Here is a 20,007-nt window from a genome sequence, read left to right on the forward strand (position 1 = left end):
TTACCACATCTTTGTTAAAGTGCGGAGCCCAGAACTGGACACAGTACTCCAGCTGCAGTCTCACCAATGCTGAGAAGAGCCAAGTAGAGTAGGAGAATCACTTCTTTGCAATGGTTGTGGTTGAGATGAATCAGTAGATGCATGCCAGCGTATTGTTAGCCCTGCTGGCTACAGCATCACACTGCTGGCTCATGTTCATACTGTGGTCAATTATTACCCCCAGGTCTGTGGTGGTAAGTGATGAGGGATCTTCAGTCCTGCTGCCTGATGAAAGGCAGCAGTCACACAAGCACCCATGTCATGAGTTTTGCCTGCCAGCAGCCAGAGGTGCAGGGCCCCAGAACCCCTGTACCTATCTCCTCGACAGCTGGCGGGCTTCATGGCCTCAGCAGGGGCTAGCATGCCTGCAGCTTTCACCCTGCTGCTCCTGAACACACACAGTGTCACCCATGTCATGAGTTTTGCTTGTCTGCAGCTTGAGGTGCAGTTTCCCCCAAACCCCTGCACCTATCTCCTTGAAACTTAGCAGGCTTTGTGGCCCCAGCAGGGGGTAGCATGCTTGCAGTTTTGACCTGCTGTGGCCTAACACATACACGTGACATGAGTTTTGGTTTCAGGATTTTGGGGTATAGTTTCCCCAAACTCCCTGCACCTATCTCTTTGAAACTTAGCAGGCTTTGTGGCCTCCACAGGGGCTAGCATCCCTGCAGTTTTGACCCCACTGTGGATTAACACATATACATGACACAAGTTTGGCTCTCAAGATTTTGGGGTACAGTTTCTCCAAAGCCCCTGCACCTAACTTCTTGAAACTTGGCATGCTTTATGCCCTCAGAAGGGGATACCATTTCTCCAAGTTTTATCCAAATCTGGCCAGAAATGACAAAGTTATAGGCTGTTTCAACTTTCCCCATTATAGCCTATGGGCAAAACGGTGAAACAGCATTGAAACGGCAAAACGTTTCAACTTGCCTTGTTTTGTTTTGAGGCTGTTTCGACCACATCTGTTTTGTTTCAATTTTGCTGTTTCAACCTCGAAACAGGTCAAAGCAGCGTCCAAACAAAACTAGTGACGAAATTTTGCACAGCCCTATTTAAATCCTAGCAAAAGATATGATAGCTCAGTACATTATGTATGTGTCCATAAATAAGGTAGGCTAGATATGAACCTTATAGACTCATTAAATATAAATAATATATATAAAGAGCATAAGCTTTCGTAAATTTGAGTTCACTTCAGTCAGATGCCTAAGGGGTCTTATACATGTGCAGGGAGGTTACTTGGACATACTGTAATTACAGCACATCAGAGCAGACTTGTTTAATCAAGCCTGCTGGAGTATGGTAATTACTATGCTCCAAAAGACTCTAGTGTCATGTGTATCAGTGTCCCCATGCTGAAAAAATGGTGATGGGGCACTTTGAACTGAAGTTCATCACCCTGCTGCCATTTTTCAGCATGGGGATGCTGATACACATGATGCTCTGGGTGCTGTTAATTAGCATGGCTCTTGAAGCACTCTTCTCACTCCACTACCTCCTGAAGCATGTCTATAAACACCCTAACTTAAACATAAAATGGCTAACTACCTCTCAGTACCTACAAAAATCATAGCAAGATTTAGGAAAGTTCCCAAACCTGCATATTTGGTCCTCATTATTGATTAACAAAGGGCAGATCTAGGCTCAGTATTATGATGTAGTGAAAGCAGTTCCTGGAAACAGTAGTTTACTTAGCTTAAAATATACCCAGGTATATCTGTTGAAGACAGAGATCACCTGTTATGGATCAAATAGATGGACTTACCATAGGCCTATTAGGTATTTACTTCCAACCTTACATTCCACATACTACTACATATAATGCTGAATAATGACATGTAAGACCCTGTGATTTCCTATGTGTTGATTTCCTAACATTCAAAAAAGCTATATAATAATGTGATAAATACCAACATATTTAAGAGGGCTAACAGTCCCAATGTAGCACTATCAGGGGAACCACAAACTACATTTATAACAAGTCCTTAAATAATGTTAATGTTTTATCCCAGGTTTTCAGCTGGAGCACTGGATCACAGCATGAAAGCAATAGTACACTTGGAGTACAGACTGCATATAAGACTGCTATAAAGAGGATTATTGCTAAAAGAGAAATTTTTTGCGAGTCTGGTCAACACCTTGCAGCCGATGGCAAGACCTGTTGTACGAAGTGTCCACCAGGTAGGTATTATGTTAAGACAATCTATTAAAAGTGAAGAGCTGAGAAGAAATAGCCACCTGCAGCATTGTACCCTGCTGCATAACCTACATGATGTAGCTTTCTCTAGGATATAGGTATTTCAGAACTTAGCTGCAGCCACGTTTCCCACAATGACAGGACTACTTCAACTTAGTGATCTCATGCAGTTGGAAGTTTGGGCACTGCAAAATGGACTTTCTTGGCTGGTCTCTAGTTGTTTTTCTTTTTTATTTGGGCTCCTTTTCCTTAAGGGTATACCTGATTTGTCCAGTCTTTACTAACACCATTCCCATTATCTCTTCCAGTCCTAACTAGGCTACTCAAATCTTATAAAATGTGCTTCCTAAGCATTCACTAAGTTTATGCCAATAACTTCCCAGGTCACGTGTAAAGTGATTTTAACAGAAAAGTCCAAAGACAACTATGTGCACCAGTTTTAAGGAAGTCAGGAAGTTCATCCATGCTCTCTTACCCTCAAGACTCTCCTCCATTTGTACACATGCTTTTTCATTCAAAGTATCATTTTGCTTGATACATTTTCATTCTGTTTCTTCTAAATAAGTTTTTTTTAATTCAGTCCTGCATATGCTACATTATTAAAACACATGAATGGATACATACCCATTTAAACTGTCTGCAGCATTTAGGGAATCTTCATCTTGCCAATGTTTCTAATTAGAAAGTATTGCAAGAGTTGAACAGAAACCACATCTGTTTTTTTTCCTGGGAGCAGATATGGCAGGTCTCATTCTTTTTTTTTTTTTTAAGGTACATTCAAAGAGCATGATTGTACAACAGGCAACAATACACCAACTTGTTCACCGTGCAACAATGGAGTTAACTTCATGGATGAGCACAATTATCTTGAGAAGTGCCGAAAGTGCCAGTCATGTGACAGTGGACATGGTATGTCTATAACACAGAAACTCGAGTAATGGAAAAATATTTGGTTTTGGGCTAGATTGAAAAGTTATCACAGTGCTGAACAAAGGATAGCACATAGTTTACGATGTCCTAGGAACAGACCAGTAGGGAATTGTAATCGAAAGTTACTATTTGATACCTGAATCCCTTTATTTCTGTAAAGGGAAAAGAGGACTAAGCCACCCCAACCCTTACCAGGAGAAAGCTTATTTTCCCATTCCCAGAGGCTCAGCTACACATGCTGGCATTTTGAGAGGCAGAAGTATAGCTACGCCGTATTTGCCCACTTTGGAGGGTGTGTAGAAGCCCCACAGAAGCTGCTCTCCTTCTATGTTGAAGCTTGCAATGCAAGCAGTTTACCTTATGCCCCCACCCCTGAGTGCAGTACATGGGTATTTATCTTGAGTTACCGCAGTTTAGGTTACAGTGGAAATCTTTTAGGTATATTAAACAGCTTTAGGAAGCTAACACAAAGCAATCTGGAAACAAGGTTTTCATTTAGTATCTTTTCACAAACTTCTTATGAAAAATAATAATGCTTGGGGTAAAAGACAGTCAAAATGATTTCTGGACAGAGGCAAGTTTCGCCATAGGCTTGCTCCTCCTTATGAAATGGTATCTGAGCATTTGTAGAGAGTCCATCCAGGAGAACACAACACCTACTCTCTTCAATGTGATAGGTAGTTATAGTTACTACTCAAGCAACTTTGCAGGTCCTACTTCTCAGACACAAAAGTGCTGCATAAACAGTCTTCTTCTGAAGTGCTTCAGAACCCAGCACTTGTTTTGAAGCACTGTAGAAATTTGAGTAGTATTATCTGAGGAAATCCTGTTGCAGGTGGCTGGGGATAGGGGGCACAAGTCATATTAAAGGTAAGAATTAGTAGGTTTATTTTTTTAAAGGCTTACAAAGAGTAATTACTTAAAAGTATTGAAGATTCAAAAATCCTTCAACTCTTTGCACCTGACTGTTTATGTCCATGCAGGTGCATGAGAGAGGGAGCAAGACCCTTCTCATAATCTCTCATGCCTCTACATGAGACACAGACCCCAACATAGTATTTGATTGCCTCACTGAGCAGAAAGACAAAAGGCATTTGACATCTGCTTCTAGGAATGTCTAAAATGCTGCACCTTTGCACTTTCTGCTGCCCTGAGCTGTGACATATGCCCATGATTCATCCCTCAGCAATTGCTAAAATTGTTCTTGTTAAGTGAAGCTGAGTAAGATCTAGCTATCTGTTTTGGTTTCTAGCCCTCCTGTAGACACTTTCAAAACCCCTATAGACACTCAAAAGTCTCCACTTCTTATCTAAGTGCCTACCTGAAACCACTGCTACCTAAGGAAACAAAAGGCCACTACATTAATCTGACTCCAATAGTATGCAGGATCTTAGAACACATTTCAAAAGAAAGAATAAGGACATGAATAAGGATGTGGAAAATGAGATAAAATGCAACAAGGGTTTGCAAAGGTAAATCCTGCCAAGCTGACTTAATGTGGTAACCTTATTTGATAATGTAATGAATTTTCTAGGCAGGGGAAATGTGATAGATCTGATATAGCTGTATTTCACTGAAGTATTTAATAATATGCTACATGGAAAAGGTGAAGATTAATACATTAATTGTACAGTAGATAAGGACTCTACAAGAAAGACAACAGGTTCTAATGAAAGGGGAAGCCTTATGCTGAAAGGAGGCTACCAGTCAAATTCTTCAAGGATCGGTCTTGGAATAGATCTTACTGTTTTTTCACTAGTGGCTTTGACATAAAAGTAGGAGCTTGCTAATGAAATTTGCTGATAAAGTTGGGGGTACCATCAATGCGGGGGAGAATCATCATGCAGGAAAAACTGGATGGACCTTGAAGACTAGTCACAATTTTATAATGTTCAGTAATACAAAGTGCCAGTTTGTATCATCAAGGACTAATAACAGGATTTCTACTAAAAGCTGTGAGCTCAGTAGGTGGAAACAAAGGAGGAGAAAGATCTGGTTATATTAGACAGAGTTGACACCTATGTGATAGAGCTGTTAAAAAAGCAAATGTGATCCTTACTTGTTTTTTCTAGTGAGTTTTTTCTAGTGAGTTTTTTCTAATAAAGGAAGGGAAGTAGTAATCTTGTACTGGATGATGGAATACAGTAAGTTTATACATTTGTGGATGACAGTAAGCTCTTTGGAAGACTGGATCATGATTCAAAATAATCTTGATAGTTTCTCTAATTTATCTGAAATCAATAAGATGAAATTCATTAAAGATGAACAGTCAAAAGAACAAATACAACATGGGGGATATACACTACCTGCAGAACAGAAGAAAGAGATGAGCAAGTTACAAATGAAGTTCGACAAGGTCGAATGATTATAAACTACTGCAAGACTGTTTCAGGTTGGACATAAGGAAGAATTTCTTACTGTCCGAGCCCCCAAGGTCTGGAATAGCCTGCCATCAGAGGTGGTTCAAGCACCCACATTGAACGCCTTCAAGATAAATTTGGATGCTTATCTTGCTGGGATCCTATGACCCCAGCTGACTTCCTGCCCCTTGGGCAGGGGGCTGGACTAGAAGATCTTCTGAGGTCCCTTCCAGCCCTAATGTCTATGAAATCTATGAATGAGTCAACCTTGTGACACTGTTACAAAGAGGCAAATGTTGTATTTACAGGGATGTCATATGCAAGCCAAAGAGAAGTTGTTTTCCTCTTGGTGCTGAAGCCTCAGCTGGAGTACTTAAAAATCAATAAGAGATAACAAACCTGTTAGAAAACCACGCCCCAAACACATGCATTTGCTACATGTGCAGGGCAGAATATGCAATTGTGGGACCGGGGACCAGATCCCCATCATGTCATATTGCCAGTGTGCAGGAAGCCCAGGATCATGTAGGAAGTAGGCAGCCAGTCAGCTGATCCCGTACTCCCAGCCTTGGGAGTATATCAAAATCAAGCGCTCCCACGCACCCCCAAAGAACCCTGACTCTGATGTGCTCCCAAGGCTGGCAGCCCCAATCAGCTACCACTCCCAACCTCTGGGGCACAGTGGACTCAAAAACTACAGTGTGCCCTGGAGGCTTGGAGCACAGATCAGCTCCTACTTCCAGCCACAGGGGTGCAAAGGGCTTCAATGTACCCCTTTGTCTGGGAGCCGCAGGTGATCATGGCTCCCAGCTGCAGAGCCCTTGACTACACTGCACCCGCTGTGGCTGGGAGCAGCATGCAGCTAATCAGTGCTCTCATGCACTCCTGAGGCTGGGAGCCCTGATCAGCTGACTCCTGGCCACATGTGCAATTTAAGGCATGATGGGAACCAGCCACACTGGCCAGACAAGACAATACCAGGGAAAAGAATAGGGATTTGACATAAATTCTTTTACATCAATTCTAGAAACACGCAAAGTCAGTGGTAACACTTTTAACATCCCTGGACCTTCCATCACTGACTTCAGAGTAGCTGTTCTTAAAGGACAAAACTTTAAAAACTAGTTTGAACACAAAATTGAGGAACACAAAATCATCCAAGATAATTTGGATTCTTATCCCATTCTCTGGACCAGCTGTTAATTCCAATGTCCCTGAATGTGTTTTAACTGTCTTGTTTATCCCTGTTGATAAAATCTACCCACCTTTTTTCCTTTCAGCAATGTCCCCTCCCCTTTTTTCTTTCCAATTAAATCCTTCCTTTTTGTATCCTATTTACAGCATTTAATGTAGTAGGCTGTTGCCTACAAAAGCTCAAGGAGCTCTCTAAACATATCAGTTTCAAAGGTGCCACCCTACCCTACCTTCAGCCTGACTTCAGACTAACACAACAAACTACCTCCTTTATCTACTCCTAAAAAGTAACCTGAAGCCTACAAAATGTTTCTACAGTGCAGAAGCTAATAGAGAATCTCAAATCTTAAAGGCTAGGGACAGAAATTACATATAAAATGGTATAAATCAGGGGTTCTCAATCCCCAGGCCACGGCCCAGTTGCTGGTCCACAGTACACTCGGCTACCAGACTGGAAGTGGCCACAGACCAGCAAACTGCAGTCCCCCAGAGCCTGGCAGAGACACTGCAGCTCCTTCCACAGGGCCTGTGGCAGCACAGGGTTTACCCCTCCCACCCCTTCATCCCGCCAGGGGTGTGAGGGTATCCTTACCTGTCTTCCAGCTAGAAATTCTGGCCACGGTCAGCTGTGACCCCTGGTTAACGGTTTGCTGGGACATGGCCACTTTCGGGCCACGGTTTGCCAGGCCTCAACCTAAAAACTTTGGGAACCCCAGGTATAAGTGATTAGAAACCAGTTCAAATCTGATAACACAACAGAAGTTCAGTGTACAAAACCAGTTTAGCCATAAAAATGGTCAAAACCAGTTAAAGATAAACTTGGATGGATGTAGTATCAGACTTAACTGATTCAGCATAAATCAGTTTTTTGAACTTCTGTCCCAGATCTTCTCCAGATTCAAGTTAACTCACAATCCCCAAGGAACGCAGGATGTTTTGCACTTCCCCTGCAATCTCCGCCCTCGCACAGCGGGTGGGCTAGCTTTGCCCAAGTTTTCTGCTCCAGCTGAGCAGGAAGGCATGCTCTAGCATCCCCCAGTTTCTGGTCTGAGCCACTGCAGGTTTGTGGCAGTATTTTAGGAATCAAAAGTAAATGTGTGTTCACTTGGTCTTCAGTTCAATCGACGCAATTTGGACTAGCTTACAGAGATTGAACCAATTCAGCCTCAGGCTTTTTGACTATCTGTACTTAGCCAAAAGGTATATATATGATGGACAAAAAAGAAAAACTGCTAATTTTTTAAGTATGTATCTATATGTATAGAAGCAACTTCCAGCAAAACAAAAGTATCTTGCGTAAACTTTCCTTTTTGTAGTTTCTGCTAAGATGTCTCATTTTTATCCTCCTCTTCCCAATGTCCTATAATCAGGAGGAGCATGTATAAAACAATATTATAATACTGATGCACACAGCAGTAAAGCTACATGAATACAGCCTAAGAAGAAGAGTTTGCAAACAGTGCAGTAAAATGCTCAGAGTACCTGCTTTTTGTAATATTAACAAACTGTTGGGATTTATTTTAGGTATGGAAGTTGAAGACAACTGTACCACCACCCACAATATAAAATGCAGGTGTAAACGTGGTTATTTTTGCATTGCTGAACAATGTGCAAAGTATTGTGAACCATGTGACAAGTAAGTTTTAGGCCTGTATTATTTCATCAGTTTACTACATAAGATCATGTTCTGGGCAGAGGCAGTTTTTAAGTTAGCTTCAGTGGCACATCTAAGGCACTGTCTAGGATGGTAGAAAGGTGTTTGCTTTTCAAATGATTTAGCTTACAGAACTAGTTCATCTATGTTGAAAGTCCCATCTAATATAGTAAAGCACACTGTACTTCATTTTGGTGGTCAAGTTATAGTTTACTGAGTTTTTCAGTGATGTAAAGCTAGTTTATTTAATTCAATGAAAACAAGCCTTTTTCTTTAAGTCTCCACAAGGTTTACAACTGTGCCAGGTTCAATTTGAATTCGGTTTCTACAACCACATGGGCACATATGCATCTGCGTGCAGATTCTGAGGCTATTTTAATCATTTCCACTTTGAATTTTTTGAAGCTTGCCTTTGTTTGTGTGTACTCCATTAGCGTGAACAGAGGACTGTTTCAAGTTAGCAAGTTACAAAGGAGCAGACTAGTTGGCTGAGGTAATCACTCTGATAATGATTTTAAGTAGTAGATAAGGAGTTAAGTAGAGTAAAGCACCCATCACACCTTATGTGTCCATGAAAATGAATGTGCAGTCTGTAAATAAAAATATTCTTAACATAATTTACACTATGACTCATGACTAGGAACTGAACAAAAACCCACAGAGAATTCGCAGCATTGAAAAACTGAGAGGCTCCTTCATTAATTTCAAAATTCTTAATACCAACATATATTAAAGAGCAGGATGGTAAGAATAGATGAACGTAGTGACTGCTTCACCCTCTTGACAGACTGCATTGTTTTTCTACCTTTCCTATGAAAAAACATTAATATTAGCTATTCAAATTTCTGTAGGTGTGAAAATGGCATTGCCGTACACTGCACCCCAACCTCAAATACTGTATGTAAAGGTATGTAAAGGTAATTTTTAAAACTCCTGTGTATCTGATGGTAGAATGCAGCTATATGGAAGGGGCCACTCTGGCCAATAAGCAAATGTCCACATTGGAGGCAGCATGGAGCTGAACCACTTGACAATGCACAAAGTGGAAGAACATGGACACTGCTTCTGGCTGACGGTGTAGAAGGAGAACAATCATATGCCCCTTTTAAAGTGGTGTATGGCAAATGAGCCACTAGCCTGGAGCAGGAGAGAAAAGAAACCATTTCTTGTCTTTCCCCTGCACAGTAACTTGAGAAGTGGCAGGGGAAGGCTCCCTGCATCTCTCTGCTCACTCACCCACAAAAGGACTTCCCTCAGTCAGGCCTTCTTGATCCTGTGTAAAGTTTGAAGTGTCTTGTTATACAATGATCTGCTTCTGTTTGTTACCTTCATGAAAATTTTCTGATGGTCTTTATTATAAGGAAACTTTTGGTGGACGTTGTCAGCACTTATACTACTGCTGCCATTGGCTGGAATGCTGTACTACTGCTTTTGGCGTAAGTCTCTTTTCTTACACTGAACTGAATCTGAATTGCTTAAAATTAAATGTTATCAGGTATCATTCCTGAACTGATACAATTCCTGAACTCTGTGCCAGTTTTTAAAGGTCTCTGAATTTGTGTTTTTCAGACAGGAAGAATTACAAGAACTTGAATATTAACCAGCAGTATTCAAAGAATGTGACAGAGGTAAGTATCACTACTTAGCATGGGTGAAATTCAACACAGTCCAGGTTGCTAATATGAGACCATCTGCCTCAGCTAACTCTACTCTGGAGTATTACAGACTGTTGACACTAGAAAGGAAGAAAATTAACTCTTTTTGAGTTAATGAGATTACCTGTTAAAAATGAGTTAATGAGCTTCCTTTTTTAAAGACATGTGCTTCCTTAGGATGCACAGACTAGCAATGCATTCCCTGCAGCTGAGGATACCATGTCATCCTAATGTCACCCTTTCTGCTTCCTCAGCTAATTTAAGGGTGGAAACAGACAACACCAGACATTTCGTTTCTACCACCAGAAAAAAAAATTCATAGCACAAATGGTGAGCAAATAGACATTGCTACCCATTGTCACACCACATCAAAGAAAAATCAATGGCACAATAGGTAGTAATAGACTCTGCCACTTCATTACAGACGTCTGTTAGCTCTGTGGTAGGAGAATAGAGCAGCCTGAGCTGTTCCTACTCTTTAGTCATCAGGGCTAGAGACAAATATTCAAAAAGCTTGGGCTTGAATTGATTAAATCTTTGCAGGTTAGTCTAACCTGGCTAGGCTAAATCAGTTTTGTAACCAGACAGACATCCCAGAAATGCAGGCACATGCCTGCAGTGGCTCAGGCTAGAAGCTGGAGGGCACTAGAGCAGCCTTTCCTTCCCTTGCACAAAGATGAGCTGAGCCGGGCATGGCCAGGCCCCAGCAAGATGCTGTGATTAGGGAGGGTTCCCCCCACCCCCTCCCAAACAGCCCAGCGGGGAATGTTTATCACCCGTACGTAACTCAGTGTTTATCAACCCATAAAAAACCAGAGGGATGTTACCAGCTCCCTGTCGATTCTTCCTTTGTTCCATGTGTCACAGCTCCCCAATATGTGGGCTGCTAACTAATGTGAGGGACGGGGAATGCCTGCATAGCAGAAGGGGGTAGGGGGGGAGGCAGAAGCCAGGCACATGCCTGGAGAGACTCCAGCCAGGGAGCAGAGGGGAGAGGCCAGCCATGCTGTGGAGCAGAGAGCCCCGTCCAGTCCAAAGAGCATGCCAGGATGCTAAGGGAGTCTGGTTTAATTTAAACCAGCAAGGGGCCCAGGACAAACACTGCATAAACTGGTCTGAGCCAAATCAGTTAAGTCTGATACTACATTCAACCAGGTTTATCTCAAACTGCTTTATATGCACTGAACAACTGTTTTGTTACAGGTTTAAACCAGTTTCTGATCACTTAAACCAGTTTGTGTGTAATATCTGTCCCTAGCCCAAGGGGCAGGTGCTCTGGGGGTTTGTGGACCCCACAAGCACCTGCCTAGTTTCCTGCTTACAGAGAGGCACCCCAGGGAATAGGAGTTCCTGCTCAGTCAGACCCATTCCCCCAGGATCATTGTGGAGCAAGTCTAGCTGAGCAAGAAAATCCCTGCTCCATGAAGGGTGGGATAAGGGGCAATGTGTGTTTTGCCCAATGAAGCAAATCAGCTGTGCTGCAAAACATTATCTAATGAAAGAAAAAGGATAGCATAAGCGAGAAAAACTGCAAAAGGTCTCATTAATACTTATTTCTGTCCTTATTTTCAGGAAGAGAACCCTCTGCTGTATACAGGTATGAAATAGACATTATACTTTCTAAGAGTTTTGAAAAAATGATGTAGAAATATATGCTAAAGTTTAACACCAGGTCAGTCTCTTATTTTTCTAACAGCTGTTGCTCCTGGGTGATATGCAACTCATCTATTAATAAACATGAGCTCATGCACTCTTTGCTTGGACACAGCTCCCACTGGTTTTAAATTAGTCTCAACCCCAGCACTGTTTTCAGAATGGGAAAGGAAATGGAGGGAGTTTGGTCTGGGGTTTTTTTCAGGTGGTGCTGGAGGGCGGGTTGTGTGGATTGGAGTCCCCCTGAGGTGGGGGCCTCTGATCCCCCCACCCCACCCTCCAGCACCAGGTGGACAACCCCTAGAATGAGCTCCTTCAGCTCCCCTTCCCCTCCCACTCTGAAAACAGTATCAGGACTGGAAGGAAGGAGGGGCATTGCTAAGTGAAACCAGCTGCAGGCTTGCAGTCAGCATCTGGATTCCCCAGCCCTCAGGACCCTAGAGCAAACTTATGTTGGATCCAGGGGATCATTCTAACTCAGGGCACTTCCTGCAAAGTGCCATGAGTTACAATGGGGAGCTGCACTTCTGTCTGCGTCTTAAAAGTTCTGCCTCAGTAGGGACTGCATGCCATCTACTAACTGACCAGGGCTTGTGGACATCTTTTCTTAGACCAACAAGATTTTTGCAAAAATCTACTAGCTGATGCATGAGAAGAGGAGTTAGTGACAGGCAAAACTCAACTCCGCTTGGAGCAGCCTTGTGAACTTAGGCAAACTTCTGGAGACTTCATCTTAAAAAATGGATGAAAAGACCCACTATTATTTCAATAAATACATTAACAAGCTGGTTGCCATGTGCAACCAGGAGCTGATGTGTCCCACTTTCACACATTATAGGACTTCTAAGCCAGAGGTGTTCACACTGTATTATAGATGACATAGTAAGATGACTTGGAGCCCTGGAGATAAGCTTTGGGACATTAGTAACTGGGACATCATAAGCTGGAAACTAGTGAGGAAAGTATCATCATGGAGTGGTTCATATCACAGCTCTGATATATGAGAGTGCTTATCTGTTTAATAGGACTTCACAAACATGAAGTAGAAAAGTAACGGAGAAGGAGGTGCTACAGAAAGAGTTAAGGTTTATAGGACATTACAGAAAAGGAAAATGGAAGCATCCCTGGGCATTTAGATTTCCTAATATGAAAGTGTAACAAGCAAAGGTATTCCTAATCTGAATGCCATTGCTTAAAAACAAGCAAACAATAAAAACTAGACTCACTCTCTCTATTTGAGGCTTCAAATTCTTCTGTTATGAAGTACTTTTAAAATGAAAAAGAGTAGTAAAATACTAATGCCATTTTTTAAAAATTTTCATTTTTTGTGTGTATTTCCAGATATTGACTTGAGCCCCCACATTTCTAGTATTGCAGAGGGGATGACATTACCCCAAGTCAAAACGTTTGTTCGGAAGCATCAATTAACAGAACCAACCATAGAGCGAGTCATTCAGGACAACCAGAATGATACAGCTGAGCAGAAAATTAAATTGCTCCTGAGCTGGTATGAAGCCCATGGAATGAAGGGGGCACACAGAACTTTGATCAGCAGCTTGAGAGAACTCAAAATGTGTGCTGTTGCTGATAGCATTGAGGAAAAACTGAAGTCAGTTGTTTCCAGCATCCAGGAAAACAACAGATCAAATAATGGAACTAATGAGCAAAGCAGGGCCCATTCTTATGGAGATTCAGTGCCATAACGTTGAATCGACAGGAAGCTATTTCTGAATGAACTAAATTTTTTCTTAATGTTGTAGATATCAGAAAGCTTTCAGATGTCATTTCTTTGAACAAATTCTGGATACAAAGAAGGTGTATAGGTAAGCATAAGCAACAGGCCTAATTATTGGGGAGGTATTTACTCAAAAATTCTGAAACATTTCTACTGTTTGCTAAGATCTAGGAATAGAAATCCTGGGATTATGCACAAACAGTTCTACCTACGAACTTACTGTTCATTTTACATCTATCCTACTAGCAGGAAAATGGTGTAAATGGCATTAGAGGAACTGGAGATTACAAGCAGTGTCCACAGAGGGTGGCTAAATGAACTGCTTGCAGTCACCCATGAAGTAAGCAGCACATGAGGGAATGGAGCCTGGGCTGCTTTGGTTCTACAACAGTACCTAACCGACTAGGCCATCCATTGGTAACGTGTAGAGGGTGCACGTGCATGCAGGTGCACCCCCTGAGACGGTGGAGCACCCCCTAAGAGAAGCCCTGCCAATGCTGCTGGCAGTGCCTGCAGGCAGTCGCTGCTCGCCACCCTTTCCCCCCTCTGCTGAAATAACTGCAGCTGCCTGTAGGAGCTCCTCACTCAGCGTGTCCCCGCTGCCGCCACGGCTGCCTACAAGAGCTCCCCGCTCCCCATCACCACACCCCCACCGCCACCACCTCCTGCAGGTGGTCACTGTGCCCCTCCAGCCTTTGGGAGCACGTGTTGTTCATGAGGCCATCCCAGAATCTGACCTGCTTTTGCTAGAAAAATCAACCAGTAGTAGAATGAAAACCTACTTCAGGATCGATGGCCATGGTATATTTATGCTACACTCATGTTTTAAATAGTTTTCCTTACTAGTCTTATGTTTCAGTTCTCTAACAAAACACCAGAATTTAAGAATATTTTTAGCTAAAAAACTTGCATTCAGCAGTGATCGCTATGATCCGTTCAGGTTTCAAATCCACCCATGTGAACTGGGAATGTGACCTGTATTTCTGAAAGACAGGACCAGGTCCACAATTTTTAAAGTTTTATCTATACCAGCTGGGAATCCTCCAAGATTCGGTTGTATGACTAGCTTTTCTACTGCAAAAGAAACTAAAATACAAACAGTAATAAAAGACATCATTAAAAAAGCATATATTTCTTTCCTTCTTTTCCTTTGTATCATGTGGTCTACAAATCTTACAAATGTCATAGTCTCAGGGTCAGTACATCACAAAAGCAGTGAGTGTGATCTCCATCCAACTGAAAAAAAGCCTGTTTCCATCTGAGGACCACACAAAGCCCAGGCCCCTGTGCCCCAGGCCAGTCTAGTTAGCAAGGTGGGGTCTGATGTCAGGTTTATCTTCCTCCAAAAAACTCCAGTGTTCTACTCAATGGCATGGAAAATGTATTTAAACCTGTTGACATCTAAATTTCCTATGCCAGTTCTTTTTCACCCTCTCCTGTACAATTGGAGGCATCCAATTGTTCTAAAGCGGTGAAGTGTGTACATTGGGAGCACTGCAATCACAACAATTAATTAATAACCTTAATTTTCCTGTCTCCAGGGTTAGGGACTGAAGTTACACATAAACCAATTTAAGTGATCAGAAACTAGTTTAAACCTGTAACAAAACAAAACTTCAGTGCACATAATATGGTTTCAAAATGACCAAAACTGATTTAAGATAAACCTGGTTGAATGCAGTATCAGACTTAACTGATTTGGGTCAAACCGGTTTATGCAACTTCTGTCCCAGACCCCTTCCTGGCTTAAGTTAAACCAAACCAGAGTCCCCCAGGATCCCAGCATGCTCCTCAGCCCTGGGCTGGGCTGTGCTCTTTGCTCCTGAGTAGGGCTGGCCCCTCCCCTCTGCTCTCTAGCTGGGGGTGGGGGCTTGGCCAGATGCTAGCCAGCCTGGCCCCTGGAGGCAAAGGGAGCAGGGAAGGGGTTTATTACCCATCTCCTCTCTCCCACCGAGGGACCACGGCTGAGGTCTGCCTGACCGGGGTATAACAGCCCATCAGGCATTCAGCCTCCATAGCACCATCTGACTGCCCCACCCACAGCTGTGGGGCTGGGGCTGAGGGGCAGAGCCGGGCCAACGTGCAGGGACTGCTGAGGGCAGATGCGCAGAGGCCAGCCCAACACACGGAGCTGGAGCCAGAGCTCCAGGCACTGGGCAGAAACTAATTGGCTAACGCGATGCTGCATGGTGGGACAGGAGCCACAGCTGGAGGTGAGGGGAGTACAACAGCCCTGCTGGGCCCAGCCAGCGCACAGCTTCCCTCACCTCCAGCAGCTCCTCCCCCTCCCCCTCCCGTCCCTGCTGCACTGCTCCGGGCAACACGGGTGGGAGATGTAGCTTTAGCCTGGCAGCTTCTGCTTAGAGCATAGAGATCTGGCTCCAGCTCCAGCTGCTTTCCACCCACCCACTCATCCACCCCTGCAGGGGCTACTTATCAGGCTGGGCAGGTGAAGAAAGGCAGATGGAGCTGACGTTAGAGCTCCATACTCTGGGTTGAAGCAACCCCCGCTCCACGGGGAGCAGTGCAGCAGGGACAGGAGGGGGAGTGGCCGCTGGAGGTGAGGGGAAGGTGCACACTGGCTGGGCTCGGCAGGGCTGTTCTGCTCCCCCCCTCTGTAGCTGCACCTCCTGCTCCTGTCCCTCTGCGCAGCTCTAGGCAAGCTGCTGGGAAGAGGGACACCATGAGACGGGCTGCTGCCATCATGGTCCCTGCCCCTCACCACTCCAGCAGCAGGGGCAGAGGAGTGGCCAGAGGCCAGCCGGCATGGCCCTCTTAGGAGAGGTGTTATTTCCCACTTTCCTCCAACATCTGGCAGAGGGGGCAGGGAAGGAGCTTATCCCGCTGCTTGCCCCATGCAGGGAGCGATCAGCAGTGGCAGTCGGGGCTGGCAGACCCCGGCTGCAGCCCCCAAAGGCAGAGGAGGGAATAAAACTCCTCCCTGCCTGCCCCAGGGGCCATGCTGGCCAGCACCTTGGTGCACACCCCCCCCACTGCAGCACAAGGCAGACCCCAGCTTGGGTCCATGCGAGTAGGACAGGCAGGGCAGGAATTAAACCACTTCCCTGGCCAGTTCACCTGAGGCTACTGCCAGGGCTGGCCACAACTTTCCTGCAGCTGAGGGACCCTCTAGAGCCCCCCAGCTTCTGGTCTGAGCCACTGCGGGCATGTATCTGCATTTCCTAAATGTCTATTCACTTGCAAACTGGTTCAGTGTACATGTACACAGGTTAGACTAACTTGCAAAGATTGAATCAATTCAGGCTCTGGCTTTTTGAATGTCTGCCCCTAGCCCAGGAGCTGCTGACTTCAAAAAAAAAGAAAAGCACCTATGGTGTGCATTTGTGAAAGGGACTGTCCCTACAGATTATGACTTCACTGGAAGGGGATTTTACTGATTAGGGAAGTCAGGGACCAACCAGCTTTCCTTCTCTGTTCACTGACACTACATGACTCATTGGTGATCTCATGACATGTTCAGACTTGCTCTCATCCTCATGGCTGAGCTGTGCAGGTCATGTTTTTTTTGGGGGGGTGTTAATATAAAAAAACTGCTAAAACACGGTGAGATAGATTAGCCATGCACAGTGCACTTCATGACAGTGTTCAGATTGCTCCTAATGGCTGCTCTTTGATTCATCAAAAATAATGAACCTGCATCTCCACTGTTCAGCAGCCTGAGCAAACTGCAAACTGCTTATGAATCGCTTGCCCATGTGCAAATGACAACACAAATGTTAGGCAGGGGAAAACCAGGTGCTGTGAATCAACACAGGAGTTATCATTGCTCAGATCTGTATGAGGTGGTTGCTACCAAAAAAAACCAACAGTAAATCTTACATACCCTGAAAGTGTTGTAATGGCAAAACTTGACTTGATTTGAGAACCTGATTAATACCAGCTTTGTGTTGAAACAGCTACATTAAAGAAGAGAAGCAGAACTAACAGTAAATTGCAGTTCAGTTTTCAGTCTTTCGTAGCTCTGTCTAAGAAGACTGTACAGCAATGAAGGCTGCAGGTAACTTTCTTGTTTCCAGAAGCAGCTATGGGAGAGCCAAGGTGCGGTATAGGACATACAGTGCTTTTTAAATGTCAAATGGAACAGGAAGATCAATAGTTTCGAACTATCTTCTGAAAAGCCTGGAGCCCTCAGCCCTCCCAGCAGCCTGTTCATTTGAAGTGGCCCATATTGGCCACTTCATTCAGCATACTGAATAAGGGTTGTCAACAGGTTTCCAACATCTCTATCTCTTGCCTTTCAAGAGAAAAGAAACAAACTACATCTCTACAGGTTGGACCTGTTGGAGAATGATGACCTAATTTCTGTGCTGCATTCATTACACTTGCAGGAGAATTTCTGAGCTGAACTACAGAGTTGACTACAGTAATAATACTACATAAATTACTAGCAATAAGGTAAGCCAAATTTCCTGTTTGCCTGTGCTCTCTATTACAGATTTGGGTGGTGTGCTGCATGCTGTTCCACCTTACTCCCCTGACAGGCTGGGGATAGACTGACCCCCTGGTGAATTCCCCAGCACCATGGCCATATAAAGCTCACCAAATCTACCCAATGCAGCCTGTCTGTGCAGCCAGCCACAGAAAGGAGGGCAAGTGTTGTGAGTTAGTGTGCCTGATAACTATGCAAGACAGTCAGGAAGGCACAACATGGCTTAAAAGTATGGACGCATTCCTGCAGCTTCATGTTAGACTCCTGAATTCATGCCTAGAGCAGTTCAGTACTGAACAAGACATCTTGATGTCAAACAGGGGCTGCTCATTTATCAAGGTCCCAGGAGATCTGAAAGCCTTAAACAGAGGGGACTTAAAATGAAGGCGTCAATATTCTTACATTTGGAGCAATGAAATCTAATGGGGAATTTTGTTTAGATGTCATGGGATTCCCCAACATAGGGCTGTAAGACAAACTGTTTGAAATAAAAAAAAAAAAATCCCCTGAATAGTGAGTCATATTTTCCCTGAGATGTTTCCAAATCTGTACCCAGATTACTAGTAAACCTGGCAGTTATGCTTTTTTATTTTGTTAAGCCAAAACCTAATGCTTTCACAAATGAACAGAGAGTGGGGCTAAGACTTGGTTTTTTCATAGCAAAGTGTCCATGCTGCAGACTGTGGTAAAACACAGAAGTTCTCAGACTAGCAATGTGCAGGACAGAGGCCCAGACCTGCCAGAGACTTGGAGAATCTATTATTATCGCTTCAGGGCTCAGTTTGTGCAGCTGCATCAATGAAGTGCTGCAAGTGGCCTAATTAGCTCACCCTCTCAGCAGGGAGGGTTTAGCCACGTGCAGCTGTAGCTGCAAACTGATAATTCACCTCTGCTAAGACACAAAGCAACTCTGCCACTTTGATGTCTCCAGTTCAGGAGTTCAAACGCAAAAGCAGCAGTGTTCACACTGCACCAGACATCTCTTTGCTGTGTGCTTGCAGCACGGCGCTGGCTGGCACTACAGCAACCGTAGGAGGAACAGCAACCGTAGGAGGAACTGGCCACTTCTAGACCCAATCTCAATTTCCAGAGAAGAATCCATTTTATAGGCTCTTTGGGGATACCGCTCCAAAACTCAGGATTCTCTTGGAAAATTTGGTAGTTTTGGTTGCTATAGGTATCTGCATACAACACCATTCCCATTTTGTAGAGATATCCCCCTCAAGCTGCTTTCATCCCAAAGGGTAACGGTAAGATCTTAAGCAGATGGCCAATGCACTTGCCGTGTCTCAGATTTGGTCAGAATACAAGTAAAGACAGAATAGGAAGCTCAAAAAGAAAGGAAGAGAAATGACAGTCTGTTTGGAAATTGAAACATAGGAACTCAGAACACAACGTGTTCAGACTCAGGAAGACAAAACTGAAACTTGCTGTATAAGCATCATCATTTTTATTCTGAAAGACTGTGCTGAAGGCAAGGCTTGACCTGAAGAAAGTGAAACTTTTCAAGGAAAACATAAGTCTGTCCACTCCGGTCACTTCAGAATCCTCCCACATCTCCACTGAAAGCTGCCCCGTGTTAGACAGCAGCACCTTCCATAGGAGCTGAGAAATGAAGATTTCTTTAAGACACTAATCTACAAGAGGTGTTCAAATGTATGTGAGAAGTCAACGTGTGGAGTGTAACAAGCAGGAAAAAGGACAAAACAAATACAAAAATCTATGTGGGGAAGAAAAAAGAAAAGGGTTGGTTCTTCTTAAGAAAAGTCTTTGGGTCAGATTTAGTTCTTGTCTGAAGGAAATGAGTAATATATGCTCAGGTGTCACATTCTGCTTCCATTAACTGTAAGTGCTGTGGTTTTGGCCTGTGGTACTATAAATGAGGAAAATACTCCTGCCAACTCATTGTTAGCACAAGGGAAGTGCAGTTACACATCTAGCCCCCAGCAGCAATCTGGGGTTGAATACTGTACAGAACAGTATGGGGCAAGAACATTGACCAAACCAGATTTGTTGTGGGGAAATTCTGGCTTATTTGATGCTCCATATATCACAGTGCATTTACTGAAAGTTTGCCTCCACTGTGACTCTGTTGGGTTAGTGCCTCTGTGGGTGCATCCCCAAAGGGGCGGGGTAG

The 20,007-nt window shown here is 43.8% G+C and overlaps 1 protein-coding gene and 1 long non-coding RNA gene across 2 annotated transcripts in view; one reads left to right on the forward strand and one right to left on the reverse strand.

Annotated features, from left to right (window-relative positions):
- The window catches only part of FAS (Fas cell surface death receptor), a 28,689-nt gene extending 14,140 nt beyond the window's left edge, over positions 1-14,549 (forward strand). The window contains exons 2-9 of the mRNA XM_019502579.1: positions 2,055-2,223; positions 3,011-3,148; positions 8,248-8,359; positions 9,229-9,284; positions 9,739-9,813; positions 9,947-10,005; positions 11,605-11,629; positions 13,027-14,549. Of these exons, the coding sequence (XP_019358124.1) occupies positions 2,055-2,223; positions 3,011-3,148; positions 8,248-8,359; positions 9,229-9,284; positions 9,739-9,813; positions 9,947-10,005; positions 11,605-11,629; positions 13,027-13,388 (996 nt within the window). The 3' untranslated portion in view covers positions 13,389-14,549. The remainder of the gene's footprint in view (positions 1-2,054; positions 2,224-3,010; positions 3,149-8,247; positions 8,360-9,228; positions 9,285-9,738; positions 9,814-9,946; positions 10,006-11,604; positions 11,630-13,026) is intronic.
- LOC109287469 lies at positions 673-7,135 on the reverse strand. The gene is made up of 3 exons (XR_002094873.1): positions 6,582-7,135; positions 1,478-1,483; positions 673-684 (listed from the first exon to the last, which is right to left on the reverse strand). It is a non-coding gene; the product is annotated as an uncharacterized LOC109287469 (long non-coding RNA).
- Positions 14,550-20,007: the final 5,458 nt, after the last annotated feature.

Source organism: Gavialis gangeticus, unplaced genomic scaffold (genome assembly GCF_001723915.1).
Source record: "Gavialis gangeticus isolate Ggan-Ray unplaced genomic scaffold, GavGan_comp1, whole genome shotgun sequence".
Lineage (NCBI taxonomy): Eukaryota > Metazoa > Chordata > Crocodylia > Gavialidae > Gavialis > Gavialis gangeticus.